This window comes from Stegastes partitus, unplaced genomic scaffold (genome assembly GCF_000690725.1).
Source record: "Stegastes partitus isolate 25-593 unplaced genomic scaffold, Stegastes_partitus-1.0.2 Scaffold320, whole genome shotgun sequence".
Classification (NCBI taxonomy): Eukaryota; Metazoa; Chordata; class Actinopteri; family Pomacentridae; genus Stegastes; species Stegastes partitus.
Window position 1 is genome coordinate 491,710 of NW_007578051.1, and position 17,397 is coordinate 509,106.

At 42.2% G+C, this 17,397-nt stretch overlaps 1 protein-coding gene across 1 annotated transcript in view; it reads right to left on the reverse strand.

The window, feature by feature from the left end:
- slc45a4a (solute carrier family 45 member 4a) overlaps window positions 1-17,397 on the reverse strand; it is a 62,533-nt gene that overhangs the window by 8,137 nt on the left and 36,999 nt on the right. The window contains exons 4-10 of the mRNA XM_008283596.1: window positions 6,860-7,048; window positions 2,305-2,484; window positions 1,983-2,173; window positions 1,708-1,894; window positions 1,108-1,563; window positions 466-737; window positions 122-283 (exon numbers count right to left, since the gene is read on the reverse strand). Of these exons, the coding sequence (XP_008281818.1) occupies window positions 122-283; window positions 466-737; window positions 1,108-1,563; window positions 1,708-1,894; window positions 1,983-2,173; window positions 2,305-2,484; window positions 6,860-7,048 (1,637 nt within the window). The remainder of the gene's footprint in view (window positions 1-121; window positions 284-465; window positions 738-1,107; window positions 1,564-1,707; window positions 1,895-1,982; window positions 2,174-2,304; window positions 2,485-6,859; window positions 7,049-17,397) is intronic.

A 17,397-nucleotide genomic window follows, 5' to 3' on the forward strand; every position in this document is an offset into this window, starting at 1 on the left:
TAAAACTGCCAGCGGGTTTTGGTATTCAGAGGGAATTTAACCAGTAGTCGTGCTACTAGAGTAAATGAATGTATTGAAGCTAAATCTGTCTGTCTGTGTGTTCAGCAGCTTATTCTCGTACCGTAGGATCTCCATGGTAGATGACTTGTCCCATGAAGTCGGTGAAGAAGACGGCCTCGGCGATGATGGAGAACCAGGTGAGCAGGTGGCAGGCGCACAGTCGCAGCAGCTCTGGAGGCATCTTCAGCATGGAGAGCCACAGCAGCCGGACGGTGGTCTCAACCTGCAGGGAGCAGAAGACGATCACTAAACATCCAACAGCAAAAAGAGACACTCAACATATAAAAGAAATGAGAGGACTAGCTTGTTGCTATGGTTACAGTGGAAAAGAAACCTGCTGCTTGTTGTTTCTTGGCAAACATGTGGAAAATGAAAACAGCATAATTTGCTTTTTAAACTTCTCACCTCGCCCTCCTCGCTCTCCGTGTCTCCGCTGGATGAGTTGGTGTTTCCGCTGCGGTGCCTGTTCCTCTGTCGGCTCCTCCTCCGGTGTCTGGCCTCCACCTCGTACAGGTCGTTCATGCTGCGAGACGGCTTGATGAGGAACGCGGCGTTGGCCCGGCGGTAGCGGTAGCGGTGGCTTCCCACGCGGCCGTAGTAGGAGAAAGTGCAGGACGGCTGGCGGTAGAAGGTGTGGCGGTGGCGCGACTGTCGCATGGGAGCTCCAGTACTGGCAGCTGGAAGGAGAGAGCGTTTAATAAGTCATCTCATGGGTTTATCTCTCGTTCCTTGTTGGACATTTGTATAGATGCTAGCAGGTGGATTTTGTTTTCCGTGGACAGCACTAATTTGGGTATCTGTTTCCTCCAGTTTCCAGTTTTTCTGCTGCTGACTGTGGCAGTATATTCAACAGATATGAGGGTGCCTTCAATCTTGCAGTATCTCATCTAACAAAAACTCTCAAATAGTGCAGCTATTAATTCAACATCAAAAGTATTGCTGCAATCAGTCACAGAAGAGCAATTTTAATAACTAAAAGCATTCTGTAAGTTAAACATTTAAAATGTATTTGATTTGAGGAGCAGATTACACCACAGAGATACCGACCTTTGACCATTCCAGCTCGGTGTGCTTGTCCTTTAGAGCTCAACCTGTTGCCGCCAATCCTGTCGGCGTTAGTTACGCTGGCTAGCAGCCGCCCATTCAGTGTCCGCTGCTCATTGAGCTGATTGTTCAGCAGCGCCTCCTGCCCGTCGTCGTTCTCCATTTCTTGCAAGAAAGCCGAGAGGCGGGAAATTTTGGGAGCGTTCGTTTGGTGGTTGCTGTTCTGGGGGCGGAGCAGGTCCTGACTCCCCGTGCTGCTGCTGCGTCTGATATTGGCGAGCCGGAGAGGCGGAGAGCTGTGATTGTGGTTGAAGAAGGAAGCCGCTGTGGGAGGCGAGCCGTGGTAGGGCGAGAGGCGGTCGGCGAAGATGGAGGGCTCGATGTGGCACAAGAACAACGCATCGTGGTCCAGGTGGTCGAGAGTCGCGTCCGCCATGGCGAGAACGCTGTCGCTTTTGCCTGGAGGCGTGAGGAATTCAAGAAAATATCAACAAATGTTCCATCATGACTGGAAAGAAACTGAGAATTGGGTGAAAATAATGCCCCAATTTGCTTGAAGTTGAGGGTAAAACATATAATTTAGGCAGGAATGTGTGAACTTACTTCTCACGAGCTCCACCTCTAGGAAGTCCATGTCCATGTCTCCACGCTCTGACTGGTCGTCCTCATAGGGGTCATAGAGGTCGTAGCTCTCTATCGTATCATCCTCTCCGATCATTTCCAGCTTGGGGGCGAGAAGTCCAGTCCTGCCATTGGCGGATGGTTGCAAGTGGTTGGGTCCTGGACTCTCCTAGTGGGAGAAAGGTGAAAGAAGCATGTTCAGCGATTGAGTTTCTTATATTTGTTGTTAAATAAAGTTTTGTTTTGCAGCTCAGTACCTGGTCAAGCCTGTCGTGTTGCGGCGAGTACTGCTGCTCTTCGATGCTGAAGAGATGCAACACCACGGACACGGAGAAGAGGATGGCGGCAAAGAAGAACAGGATCTGCTCCTGGGACTTGAAGGCCGCTCCGAGGAAAGTGTGTGTCCAGTCTAAACCTCCGAGAGCGTAGCCAACGGCGCCGCCAAGACCTGCATGTGGAGAAGGTGTTTCTTTCCATCAAGCTCTGCAATCTAGATTTCTTAAAATTTTGCTTTCATTCCAGCTTTACTGACATGATAACGGATTTTATTATGTCTTTTGTGCCAGACGTCAGCCGTACCTGCAGAGGCGGCGTGGATGTTGAGCGCCATGTCTTGTTCTTCTGTATCTGCCACGTCTAGCAAGTACGCTCTGATTGGTCCCTCCGTGGCATCCGCACAAAAGTCCAGCACCACCACTCCCAGCACAGTAAGAACAATTCCTATTGGTTGGCTCCCCTGCTCGTCACCCAGCGACAGACCTGACGGGGAAACACAGGGATGGAAATTATTAAAATCAAACCAACAGAAGAGGATGCACAAACAAAAACTCAGTTGAATGCATTTCAAAAGCTTTATTCATAACCAGTAACCCTCGGAGCCCCAAAACCCACCAGTGGCTTTGAAAGCCATGTTATCTTTGAAAAAAATCATTTGTCAGACCCAGAAGCTGTGTAAACAAAGAGAAACATTCCATGTGAGATGGTCACTGGACCTTTTCATCTGTGACCGTCAGTTCCCATGGGAAAGCAAATCAAGTCTGTGTTCAAAATCAGAATATTTATCTGAATATTTTTAATTCTGCTCATCTCATTTAAAAAAAAAAAGACAAAAAATAAACCGTTGGTAGTAACTGGATTCTGTAAAAATAAAAAAATTCTGCACTCCTTGACGCAAACAAGACATCACTGGTGACTGAGTGGCAATCAACAGTCATGTGACAAAAATTAAGGGACTTTTAACTAAACGGGGCAGAACTGCAGGCTGTGTTTACACAGAACAGAAATGTAAGCGATTCAATATTTGTTTTAATGACAACTGTAGGCATTTGGGAAAAACACAGAACAACACGAGTCGAATCCAGGTTCGTCCAATTTTTGTCAACTTTCTTTTTTTAATTTTAACTTTCGATTATTTATGGCATTAGAACTTTGCTATACTGCACAGGAGACACGTTTGAGCTCTCTCTGCTTCTAGTCATTTTTGTGCTGTTTCCAAAGAGGCACAGGATTTTACATTACAGCAAAAAAAAGAGACTACAGTGTGTAAAGTAGCAGAAAACGCACAGAAGCTGCCAGGCAGGGGTTTACGGGGTCGAACATTTTAAACACATATGTAAATAAAACACAGTGGACAAAGTAATACGATAAATAGTTTAAAAACCACAAAAAAATTGCTGTTGTTGTCAGTTGCTGCTCAGAGATAGACAGAATGGTAGTACTATTATTATTGTTATAACTATTAAATTGTATATACACTTACAACAGCAGAATGTATATTTTTTGTGTTATGTTTTATTTTTTTCTTTTATTTTCATATTAATACCTTATATATATATTTTTTTAATATATTATATATTTTTACTTCCTACTTCTTTAAGATTTTTGATTGGGAGCATCTGCAACTGAAAGGACTTTCCCCGAGGGGATCAACAACGTATTTCTGATTCTGATTCTGAAGTAGAACGAGATGCGATGAATGCAAGATTTATTTTCCAACGTTTATCTTCAAATTTAAAAATATAAAAAAAAAATTAAAAAGATACATATTAATCAATAAATTAAATATTAACTACACTGAATAATAAAAGACAAAAATATTTTCCCTGTCTCTCTTTCACACACACGCACTCAACATTCAACATCTGGAGTTGTTACGCGTTGGTGATCAATAGCTGATTAGCGACGCACAACATCTGAGCGACACACAGACCTGTGACAAACAGGTCACTGCACGTTCCCCATACCACTTTGCCTGTTGTTCGTGACCTTGTGTGTCTCATTAGATTTGTGACCCGGTCTTTCCCCTCAAGCCGTTCAGTGTACAATCGTATAAATGTATGTGAACAATACAGAGCTGAAGTGCATCTGTCCTATAGAGAGTGTGTGTGTGTTCGTGCAGGCAAAATGACGCAGCGTGACTCCACAAACTCACATCCATTCACGTCAGGGAAATAAAAATATTCATAGAAAGAACAGCGCGAGTGTGTACATGTGTATGTGTGTGTGCATGTGTGTGCGGGACAATGGAGCCACTAGTACTCACTAGCCAGGCACCCAGACAGGAAGTGAACTGTGATTGGTGGAAAGGGGGAAGCAAACAGGAAGCATTTCCCTGTGAACTGCCTGCTCCTGTGTTCCCATGTCAACACACACACACGCAAACGCACACAGACACACACACACACACACACTCGTATGCGGGTTACTACGGCGTTCCCATGTGTTGCTCACACACATTCACGTACGTTTACAGCCGTGGAAACGTCCACGTTCTCCCTTTCATTCACTCATTTCTCTCAGACAGATAAAGCTCGCTGGTTTTTCCCATGTCGACCCTGTTGGCAAGGTGCTTACACACACTCACAGACACACACACACACACACACACACACACACACACACACGGCGGTGCCCTACATCGACCTGAGTGCCAACCCCTGTGCAGAAGAATGGAGGCAGAACAGAACAGAAGTGAGTAGAACTGAACAGAATCTGCTGACAGAAATCAGCTCACACGGCTCTTGTTCTCGTTATTTATAACTCTTTTCACGTCACCTTGTTATATTTAGAGACATTCAAAGGCCACTGTTGTTGTCCATTTGTCACACATTTGGTCCACATTCGAATATGGAACAAGTATAACTCTATTAAATTTCAGATGTGACTGAGCAGAGATGTCCTTAAATTAAATAAAAATCCCAGTAGCAACAACAGACAAATACTATGACGTCAAGTGAATAAATTACTTACAACAAAATGTCAAGAGGACAAAAACCTTCTAAGACCAACTCGTTCTAAGTATAATTTTTCTGCAGAGTTTAAAAAAGCTGCTTTAATTTGATTTCATTCTTGTCTCTGGTAATCGTCTTCCTGGAACATTATTGTACTTTCCATGTTGTTTCTGCTATTTTAGGAAAAGACTGCTCATTGTCAGATATATTTATAATCCAAAATTAATCTGAACAACAATTCCAGGAGTTGTACCAGCCACTCAGATTGTTGACCCCTTCAATTTAGGCCATCTTCAGATGAGTTCGATTTGCAACGCCACAAACATTGAGAGGCAAAAACAAGACGGGAAATTTTCTTCAACTTCTGCCAACAACACTGCAAAAAGAGATAAACACAGAGAATGTGTTCAAGCTACGTAAAAAAAAAATAGCTTGATTTTGGGATAAATTATGTTAAATGTTACTTTTATAAGTCACATATTTGCACTTGCAGATGTGCGTTTGATTTTAAAACTCAGATTTTGGCTAGCTTATCCAGTTTTCCAAAAAAATAAAAAAATCCAGATTCCCCTTGAATGAAACAAATCTGCACGCAAGGCCTTTTTACTGTCTGAGATTCTTTCCTGAAGGCTGCCGAGATCGAACAAACCTCCGGCTATGTTGCACTGAGCCTCATTTAACGTCCTGAAACAGTCAGTTGTTAGTAATTTCGTCACTTGCCTAATAAATTTTGTTCTAATCATTTATCAAAGTGCTACGCTTGAGGTGGTTTGAATCCTCAAAAACAAGACGGTTCACAAACAAACCAAGCAACGTGATGGACTTCTGGCACAATTTTCTGACGATCTCTAGTCTAAAAAAAAAATCTTTTACCAATAATAAAGGCAGTGTTTGGTGGTGAAAATGATTTGCTGCAGCCCAGTTTGTTTGTTAATGATCACTTTCTGTTTTATAATCAAACTTGAAATGAACTTGAAATTTATTTCATTTAAACTTTGCATTTGATATCTGTTATCAAATCTGATATAATTTGACCAACAAGACCTTCAAAAGCGACAGTATTTCTGATCAAAACATGGCATCTGACGGTTACATGTCAGAGCTTCACTACATGGAGGTTTTCTCTTGTTTTTATAGCTGCTCACAGCCTTGTCCTATTGATCCAACACTGCAGGCTTAACATTACACAAACACATAAAGTCAGAGTATATCGTCTATACTACATGTGTGCTGCGGCTGCATTACAACCGGAACTCAGCTCACATTGTTGGCCTGGAGATCAATTTGGATGTCGCATGATTGACAGCCGATCAATTTGTTTGATTAGAATGCATGAGTAAGACCTTGCAATGACATCGGGGTGATGTAATAAGCCAAGGGTCGCAGTGTGAGTGACATCGGCCTCTCCGTAAGGTCGCGACATCCATTTACAGCGAGCGATGCCCCGCTGACACCGGGAGGAAACTGTTCTGTGGTGCATGTTGGGTAGTGACGGCGCTCGGGTTGTATTACTCTCAGGTAGTTTGGACAACAACATTCATCAGAAGGCACACAGTAAAATGTAGTTTCACACTGTCAGGTCATAAGTTTCTCTTTCCATTTACCAGCAGATTACTTTTATGTGACGTTTTTGCTGCAGTTGCTTTTGGTTTCAGTTCACTGACTCGTCATTTGTCTAAATCAGCTGTTCGCTTGATTAATGTACTGCATGCAGCTCCAGAACTGTGTCGTAAATTAGATGGTTGTCAGTGTGCAGCAAATAGAAACAGTATTAGATCCAAAATCTTCTTTATGAATGAGGTGCAATACGTTACTAATAATTTGTGCACATGAGAAGTAAAACAGTCTAATTCTTTCTTGCATGCATCAGCTTCACAATGAAACCCAAAACGACATGCACTCACCTATCAGAGATCCGTTCAGAAACAGTGCCACTCCGATCAGCGTTCCTATGCAGAGAGCCAGGATGAAGGGTCTCCTCCTGCCCCATCGCAGAGTGCAGCGGTCGCTGGCCGAGCCGATCAGAGGGGTAAACATGAGGCCAAGGACCGGACTGAGGAACCACGTCAGGCTGTAGTACTGCTCTGGAAGACCTGCACAGGACAGACAGACGGACAGACAGATGAGTTACAGGCCAGGATACAGACAGGTGGAACTCACACTGCAACCGAAACTTAGCAAATAAGCAACAGAGATGTGGCAGTGAAGTTTTCCCATCATCCACCAGGGGGTGCAAAAAGCATCTTGACTACAGCAGGGAGGGTGATAAGTTTTTAATTGGTTACTTGGAAATAAACTAAATGTTTTTGAGTTTAAATCAGCCTTCCTGACAAAAACAAGCATCAGAGAAACTACAATTCAGATACTTTGCTTTGTACTACTTCACATAGAGAAAATAAATAAGCTGCTGGTACTAGAAAGGACGACACTAACGGGGAATAAAGCTTTATTTATAAGATCAGATACCCCTGGGGAAATTATTCATACTTTAAAATACAAAAGTCAAAGCCTGCATTCAACAGTGAAAACCAATAAAACCAACGAAGAGTACTGTGTGAGTGTTACACACTGAAGCAGAATATTACAGTCCACGTGTACTCTGTGAAGTTGCATAAACACAACGTTAGCAGCTGTTTTTATATTTTCAATCAACCAAAGTCACCAAGTTCCTAATAAAACTGCCTCATGTCAAGTTTAGTCATCTGGTTAAGACACAAAACTCTTTTCACCACCATCAAACTTATGCTATAAATAAATATTAATAACACTGTGCTGCTGAGTTGCTATGTGTGACACAACAGTTGCTGCAGTAACAGGTGAAGAACACAGCAACGTAAATTAGCCGTTGTGCAATGTGTTGTCACTCCTGTTGCCTGAGAGTTGACCCAAGGCCGACAGTTTCAACACCTTCTGTTGAAGCGCGCACAAAGGTAAAGGAGGAAAAAGCCGCGGCAGCCGTACCCGACAGGCGGGATTTATCTGAGGTCTATGGAGCGTCTGTGAGAGCGTTCGCCCTGGATTATCGCACAAAGGACGGCAACATCGACTCCCGTGTACTGCTTAATGCAGAGAAAATGAGCAGAAAATGAGTGTGGAGCTTTAGTGATCAGGTTTCTTCGGCTTTTGTGAGGAACAGACCCAATAGAAATGGTTTTGCCTGTCACAAACACTAATTATGAGCCTATAAATGGATGAAACTAATATTTGTTTCCAAAAGCACCATTTTCAGGTCATTTCTGACGACTAGCGCTTACAACAAATGTAGAGCTGAACCTTGTAAACAGTGACTGAAAGCAATACTTGACCTTTTCCTCCTCAATATCCAATTCCTGAATTAAATGGATTGGACCTCACCTCGACTATTATGTGCATGCGACCTTGCTACTCAGCACGTATTAAATTATTCTTGTGCCTCTACTTTCCATCACCGGAAACCAGGATTTCAAACACACCTGCTGCATGACAGGATCTCAAATTAGGATGGAAATATAGCTTTGGCTGGACGGAAAACTAACGGAAACATACACATGCTTTCAATACCTCTGAATAGTATCAGACAACACTTAGGAAACCTATCAAAGAAACCTGTCACCAACAAAACGTTCCTAACGCATATAATCTGGTGCAGCATTTATATTTGACGCTGGTTCACTAACAGGACATTTTACTCAATGGTTTCCTTGCCCATTTTCACCTTATCATATATATTGTATAACCATCCTTTTGACCTTTGAGTTTAACTTGAGGTTCAATAAACAAATAAACACACAATATTTCTGCAAGATTTACTTTTCAAAAAATAAAAATCATTTCTGAATCAGAATGAGGCCTGAACAGACAGAAGGTGACTAATATGAAATCCTTTGAGATGACAGCTGTTTGCATGAATTCCTCCAAAACAAGACACATTTCTCTCTTGGAATTCAAAATCTTCTCTTTACAATTGATGACAAAATTCAGAAATTAACCTACTGAACCACTAAAACCCATGGAAATCTAAACTACAACATCTATCAAAGGCTATCATCTATATACCGCTTAATCCTCACTAGGGTCATGGGGGGCTGGAGTTTATCCCAGCTGACTCAGGGTGAAGGCAGGGGACACCTGGACAGGTCACCAGTCTATCACAGGGCTACACTTAGAGACAGACAACCAAGCACACTCACATTCACACCTACGGACAATTTAGAATCACCAATTAGCCTCAACATGTTTCTGGACCTTGTGGGAGGAAGCCGGAGAACCCACACTGCACGGGGAGAACATGCAAACTCCACGCAGAAAGATCCTGGATGTCCTCACCGGGATGGGAACCAGCAACCTTCTTGCTGCGAGGCAATGGTGCTAACCACCGATCCACCTTGCAACCCGTAAAAAGATTATGTTATTTAAACCTTTGCATAAACTGGATTCTCCAACAAAGTATGCACTCCTGCATAGAAGCTCTTAATGACTCAGCTGCAGCGAGTAAAGCTGTGAGCAAGAAACACCCATAAACTGCTTGAGGTTCAGAGGATTAACGCACAACTGATCTTAGATGAGGCCGGATTTGATCAGAACATTGTTCAATATTTACATGTTGTTACATCTGCTTAGGGTTCAGTGCCGGCTGTGATTTCAAGGATTTATACCCGTTTTCACTGCCAGTGGCAAAAAGTAAAATCTCATGACTTTTTTTTTTTTTTTTTTTTTTTTTAATGGAATCAGTTGGGGCTGGGGAATGGAGGTGGCAGCTGCTGATGACCAGTCACGATGGGGCACTTTTTTTTTTTTTTTTTTTTTTTTTTACAGCTGCGAGTCATCCCCATAGCTCAACATGTCACCTCTAAGAAAAACAGTTTGCTTAATCTTTGCTTGTGCAAACTTTGGGAGTTTGTTTTATCTCCAAGCTGTTGTCAGTGACGAACATCTCACATGCTGCCTCTGCTCATTTAGCCCTTCTTCCTTGAGGGCAGGTGTCCAGCAGGGTTTGCCTATGACTGTTAGGAAACATGAAGCTCGCTGCGTTTGTTCCTTAAACCTTCACAAATCTGGAAGTCAGAGCTTGCAGTTCGGAAGACTGCACTCGATTCATGGCAGCTGCTGAAAGTCTTACATTTATAAACTTGTCTAGACCAACTTTTCTCACATCAGCAACACTGGAGCAGCCAATATGGATGTTAGCAAGATGGAATGGTTGGTCTTTGAATGCATTCAGCCTTTTCTTGTCCCGTAAATGATCACATTCACAATGACACATTCCTCACACTTAAAATAATAATGGTGCCATATCTGCACAAAAGCATCAGTGCAACAAATTAATTAAAACCAATGAAAATCAGTTTATCCCTGAGTCATCGCACAGCCGTTTAAGTACGTCAAATACATAATAATCCGACTACGTTCTTGGACAGAGAGCCATGACTTCACTGAACTGATGAGAGGAGGAAGAGGAAGAGGAAGAGGAGGAGGAGGAGACGGTCATCCTGCTAAGTGAAGTCAGCTGAATCGCAAGTAATTAAATCAGAACTTTATCATTGTCTCACTGACAAACTGTCGCTTAATGGAGCTCACTGGAAATGAATTAAATGCCATTTGGCCGCCGTGCTGTTCCTCCCATAGAGACGAGAGGCAGACGCTGAAAACATTCACTCATGACGTCATTCTTAATAATGTTTAAAAGATATTTCAGCCGAAGTTGGCTCAAATAATCGTATTAGCTTGAAGTAAAGTCGGTGGAGAACTGTGTGCTCAATTCAAACAACCTTCTGAAACCGACCATTTCGAATGCACACCCACTTCAATGAACTGCATGTTCCCGACTCCTTTATGGCAGCAAATGAAGCTAAAGGCCGATGTCACAGGAGACCACCACAGACATGCAGGCTAATACGCAAAAAACGGTGTAGCTGTATAAAAATACTTCACAATGTCTTTCATCAGAGCTGCCGTTCCAATCAAAACCAGGCTCACGGCTCCAAAAAGTCTTTTTTTAAAAGGAGAGTTCCCAGCATTGTCCCTTTACATGAGTTCAGGTGAAGTCATTCTTGTTATCTTTTATTAAATCTGAAGCAATCAAAGGAACCAGAGAAGAAACGGGAGAGATGTGGAAATGCTGCAGGTCAATACAAAGAAGGTGATATTTTATTTCTTAGTGAACAAAGAGACGGAAGGATGCGAGAAAGCCGGAGAGTGAAAACGAGCTGATGGAGGGAACATTAGGATCCTCTAAATTTAAAATGCACTTTCACATGTCTCAAACGGACCCCTTTAATGAGACAAACGTCAATAACTGAGTGCCATTATGTTCTATTATCAGGAGAAAACGTCCCTTCCTCCTGCACAGCTTCTCAACGCACAGCGACGGTTTCGAGACTCTGATTAGCTTTTGGCTAAATTGTCCAAAGACATAAAGTTCCTTTGCTTGTTAAATTGAAGAAAAGAAACTAGCGTGACTCAACAAAGGCTGTGGCTTGCTGCTGATTTTCTGGAAATCTGGAGGTTTCTGCAGGAGGGAGGAGTTGTTTGTTTGCAAAACACTGCTGTCATGTGAAAAAACTGCCAGGACCAATCACGGTAATTTTCATGTTGTCACTGCTGTTGATGAATCGCATGTTTCTCTGCGGCAGGACTGTGGTCTGTGGAATTATCGCAGAGACAGAATGTCAATACGACGACTTCGAGATTAAACTGCGTGCTTTCCCATCCGTCCGATTGAGGTTTGACAGTTCGACCGAGGCGCTCTCTGAAACCACGTCTCATTTAAACACATACCGAACATCACAGTGTGTCTGTGGCATGAATGTAACAGCAGCAGCAGCACATCACGACTTCTGACAGGTACACTCGCTTGTATAGAAGTGATCTTTTTGGCATTTTGTCTATCATCAATGCAATAATCAACAGCAGAGAAAAACAAGAGAGCAAGGAGATTAGATCTGCAGAAAACATCCCTGATGGAGACTGTTTCATGTATGACACATGGTGTGCATTAGGGGAGGGCGCTTATATATGAAGAGTTCATTTGCAAAAACAGATACCTCCATCTTCACAAACCTTCAGAAAACCCACATTTCCATAATCTGCCTGAGCCAATATCAATCAAACCAAAGTTATCTCTATTTTTGTCATTTCTACTGAGTCAAATCCACTTTGATTGATATTAGCTCAAGCAAACAACAACAACAAAAAGTTTTCTGAAAATTTACAAAAATGGAGTTATCTGTTTTTGCAATGGTCTGCCTACCCTGTACATACCCTTACAGAAACTAGCCGTTGGATTTGCATCTGTGTGTATGCCAAAAGACGTGACCCCTGAATCCCAGACTAGGGTGCAGCACTTTGGGTTGTTTTCTGCAACACTCCTTTACCCTCTCTGTGAGAGGGTTTGCACTGAAACTACACTCACACTTTGAGCTTGTGAGTGTCTCTGTGAGTGCACAGTAAAGCACCGTTGATGGCTTTTAGCGCTAACCAGCTGCAGGCAGCAGTAAGTTGGTCTTTCACCATGTTTTTGTCTGAACACCGAGTGACCTGCAGTTGGTTTTTATGGCCAAATTCACTCCTCCAAAACACCTAAAACACTGAAATTGATATCATTGTGACATATTTCATTACTGCAACAGCTGCTGCTTCATGAATCAGTTGAACCGCTGGGCGCTAAACACAGCTGCTCAGGTCGTCACCGCCTGCCTTCACAGAGCAAATACCAAATGAGGCAAATATAATGGCAGTTATAGCGAGGTCACTGTTATTGATAATAAAGTGTCTCATCTGTCTTGCCTGTGAAAGAAGCAGCAATACCAGCCAAGGTAAAGAGACATCTGATTACAAATCCCCAAAACAGAGGGTTCCCGAAGAAACCTATAAAGATGTTTGTTGCACAGATCGACTTTCCGACGTTAAATGATTATTTACAAAATCAGCTATACAACTAGTTAATATCCTGAGTAATTGTTTTGTCTAAATAAATGAAAATGTATGCTTGTTTATTCCAACTACAAACCCCAAACCCAGATATATTCAGTTTTCAATCGCACAAGACCAAGAAAACAAGCACATTTCAGAAACTGGAACCAGCAAATTTGGTAATTTTGCATAAAAAATTGCAACAATTAGTCGTTTTCAAGATGGCTGATGATCTGTGTCTGAAGCCCCATTTCGACATGCAGCCATTTCCGTTAATCTGACAACAACTGAACGAGCTGGCTTCATGTCTAAATGTGCCCTCGGTCCCTTTTTCATAAAAGTAGTCTCACTGAGTCAGACCTCATAACACTTCTGTGTCACTTTCAACACGTCACCAGTCTGAACTGTGCTGTCACATTAAAGGACAGATAATCAACGTAATGCCCACAAGACATTATCAAGAGCTTAAGTTTGTTGCTTCCAGGTGTTTAGGACTATTTTCTCTGAGTTTATTAAATACCTGCAGCATCAGACAGCAACAAGATCCATATGAGCGTCTCAGAAGAGAGACGGTTGCATGCATTTGTGCACACGGAAAAACAAGTTCATTAAATTCCTGCAATCCTAAATTAGTTACTTCTACTTTTCCCCAAAGTGCTTTAACCTGTGGCTCTCATTTGCTACAACAGGCCGAGCTGTCTGCTCTCTTTGTTCCTGATACTTTGCAGATCTGTGTTTTCCCAGACACCAGATATAAGTTTTCAGGACTTCTGAGTGGCACTCTGGGACTCCGCAGGTCACGTTCCTGTTGCCTTTCACAAACGTCAACCTCCGTCTTTCTCATGTGCAGGCTATAAACTGGGCTTGACTCCTGTCACCGCGGTGACCAGGTCTTGGGAACTCTGTCACCGCGGAGACTCCATCACCTTCGCTTCCTGGCTTCCTAATATGGCTGTGTCATTCACACAGCACTTCCTGTTGTGAGGTTTGCTCGGACTAAGGAACGCTTTGTTTGTCGAGGTTTGGTTCTGGGTTTTTTTTTTTTTTTCATCCCTTTCAGTCTTTTCTTTCTTTCTCTCTCACACATTCACACACCTCAGAATGCATTCATACCCCCCCCCAAAAAAAACAACTGAATATGATCACAAATGCAAAAGGCGCACACACACACACACACACACACACACACAATACCTGCTAAAAGTCAAACAGTTGCAAAGCCATAAAGGGGGAGACAAAGCAGCAGATAGGAATCGGTCTGTCGGTTGGTCTGTCAACATCAAAACAGGAAAACGGTTTCTAGTAAACAGTTCTCACAAAAACACATACACACAATACCAAAAAAAAAAAAAACACACACAGAGTAGTAAATTCAGATATGTCTCTGTTCCCACACACACACACAGACGCACCTACCAAAATACATTTTTAAAAAAAGCATAGCCGGGTTCCCACACACTCCTGGTACTGGATGTACAAACACACACACACACACACACACACACATGCACAGGGAACAATACTGAGAGAATCAGGACGCAGGAAGTATTTTAGAAAGAGAGAAAAAGAAATGAGAGAGACAGGGGAGAGAGGAAACAGAGAGAGAAGGAGTGTGAGAAAGGATTAAGATCAAAGAACTAAAAAAACAAAAAAAAGGGGGAGGACAGAGAGTGGGAGAGGAGAAGGTGAGAGGAGGAGGAAACGTGGAGGACAGAGAGGGAAAACGCCGGAAGGATGGAGAGAGCGACACAACGAGTTCATATTGGGGCTGTCAGACGGCCGTTGAGAGTCGCTGATAGATCGTGGGAAAGAAAAATGTGCTATCTGCTCCATCTATCATCAAAGTGTTGTTGTTTTGTTTTTTTTTCACCATGCACATTTCCTCTACACACTAAAAATGGACCTCAATGTGTGACTGTTTGAGTACAAACTGCCCATTCATCACGGCGTCTGTGTTGATTTCCCCAACGTTGTCCCCTGCGCTGAAAAATACACAAACAGTAAAACTTTGTGCCTCCAAATATTTTCCGACCGCTAATGCGCGCATATTAGATCTAGCTAATACGAACTTGAGGATAGCCTCGCCACAATATCAATCCATATATTGTGTTAAATACGATACGGTGAATGATGCAAGTGATAGAATTAGACACCGAAACAGAAAGGACAACAATTTTAGGACATTGCCTAAAACAACTGATGCCCTCTTTATATTAATACTATCAGTCCCTCCACCTGAGCATCTCTTCTCTCTTCCAAAGTGGCTCCAAAACCTTATTTTAGAGTGAAGTCACCAAGATTTATCAGCAGTTCTTATCAGATTTGATTGGTGATGCTAGATTTTTGCACTTTAGCACAGAGCTTGAAGCTTGATTGCTATTTTTTTTGTCTTTAATTATATTGTTAAAGACTTTCTGCAGTATTATTTTATTGACTTTTTGCACTTTTTGCAAGTTCTTTATGCCACTTTTGCATTTTACTCAGAGAGCACTTTCAAAATGTCGCTGTATTTCTGTCTTGCGCTGCTTTATACTGATAACAAAGTTTCTAATTTAATTCTATACATGCAGCTTTTATGTCCCTGTGGCCAGTGACATGGCAGTTATGGCTTTCTTTTCATTCAATTGCATAGAGACCTGGTGTTGTTAAACCAAAAGAACTGCTTGCAGGTGGACTATCATGATGTGCCATCTTTTCTCTAATCCTTTTATCCCCATCTCTGGATCTTCTGCAGTACTTTACCTCGTTACGACCATAAAAGCAACCATATCCCTCCTTTCTCCCAGATTCAACTAACAGCTAAAAAGCTATCTCTACTTGGAAAAACAAAAACTGTAATCAAACAATCTGCCTTTCCCCTTCAAACTGCACAAACTTCATTCTCTCCCCAATGTCTTCCCCTCTCCTTCTCTCTCTCTCTCTCTCTCTGTTCACATGGCTTTTCCCATTCTCCCACAAAACACAAAACAATCCTTTCATATCCTGCGCTGGCGTGAGAAAAACCGCAAGAAAAATGACAAGCGTCTCGAAAAGATCCAGAGAAATGGTGTGAAAGTGAGAGTGGGGCAGAGGTCGCAAAGGGAGAAAGTGGGCAGGAAGGAAAGGAGAGTGAGAGACAGAGAGGAAAGGAGGAAGCAGGTGTTTTTGAATAAACAAAACACACGAACATGAGTCAGGTGAGGAGAGGAAGAAACGGAGGGAAGAAATGTGCACCGCAACAGATGGACTACGAGGGCAGATTGAAAAATTAAAGTATTAACATGAATATTTTATTATCGATAAGCGTCTGGCTGTAGGTTTGATGCCAACAATGAGGGCAGCAAGATTTCTCTTACTGCTCATTTTGGTAAAAGCACACACAGATCCATCTCTTCGGGGACCTAAATCTATGCAAACGTGCAGGTGCTGCCACATAAAGCATCGATATCCCAGCCAGGAGTTTGGGACAACAATTAAATCCAGGTCATTGATTTCTGATGCTGATAAAAGCTTGTTCATATCAGCAATATTCTTGGAGAAACAAAAAACAAATTTATTACCGTCATCAGTTATGAAAGTGAGGAAACATCAGAAAGACTGAAGATTGATGGTTTTAAGATTGATAGTATAAAACACAGAGCGTATTGTCCGGACAAGGCAGACGAGGCATGCTACGAGGAGAAGGGTACACCACAAGTACAAACAACAAACTTAAAAGCCCCGATCGGCAATCTGGTGTCCCTATCTGGCACATTGTATCACAGTGTCATTGTTCAGTGAGCTTTCAACCGGGAACTACCGTTTATCACAGTCTCTGTGTTAAAGATTTGTAATAAACATCTGTAAAAGCAACAGCAATAATATATTCATAAGAAAGATGATGAGAATAACAACACAATCGAAGCTCAATTAATACTCTTGGCTTCTATAAGAGCTCCAGTGAGCAAAGACAATGAAATGTACAAATTACCTTACAAGATAATGGAATGTGGCTGTTTATGTTGAATACGTTGGGGTGTTTAACTGCAAACATAACACATAAAAATGTAAGTACACCGATAAGCTTTTGGTCTAAGAGTTTGTTTCAGGTCATTTGGGTCACTTCTGTCACATTTTTTGCTAAATATAGGTTTTGGGTTTTTTTGCTGTACCTCTGTGGAAACAAGCAGCGAAGATTCAAAAATGTATTTTGTACCATACTACACTGTGATAACACAAATATTTGTGACAAGTGCCAGCAGGTGTTATCAATACTAGAAATAAATGGTGACTCTACATACTAAAGCTTACTTTTCTGTTTTGTTTCCATACTTGGCCCTTCTCTGCTCTATATAAACACAGCCTGCAGTTCAGCCGAGTTCACCTGAAAAGTCCCTTCATTTTTGTTGAACAACTGTTGGTCATAGGCTAATGGCTGAAACGTTTGTGCCAACAAATGTAGAATTTTCCTCTTTTTTTAAAAAAAGAAAATCTGCAAAGTGGGCTGCAAGGTGGTATGGTGGTTAGCATCGTCGCCTCACAACTAGAAGGTCACCAGTTCGCATCCCAGTGAGGACACCCGGGATCTTTCTGC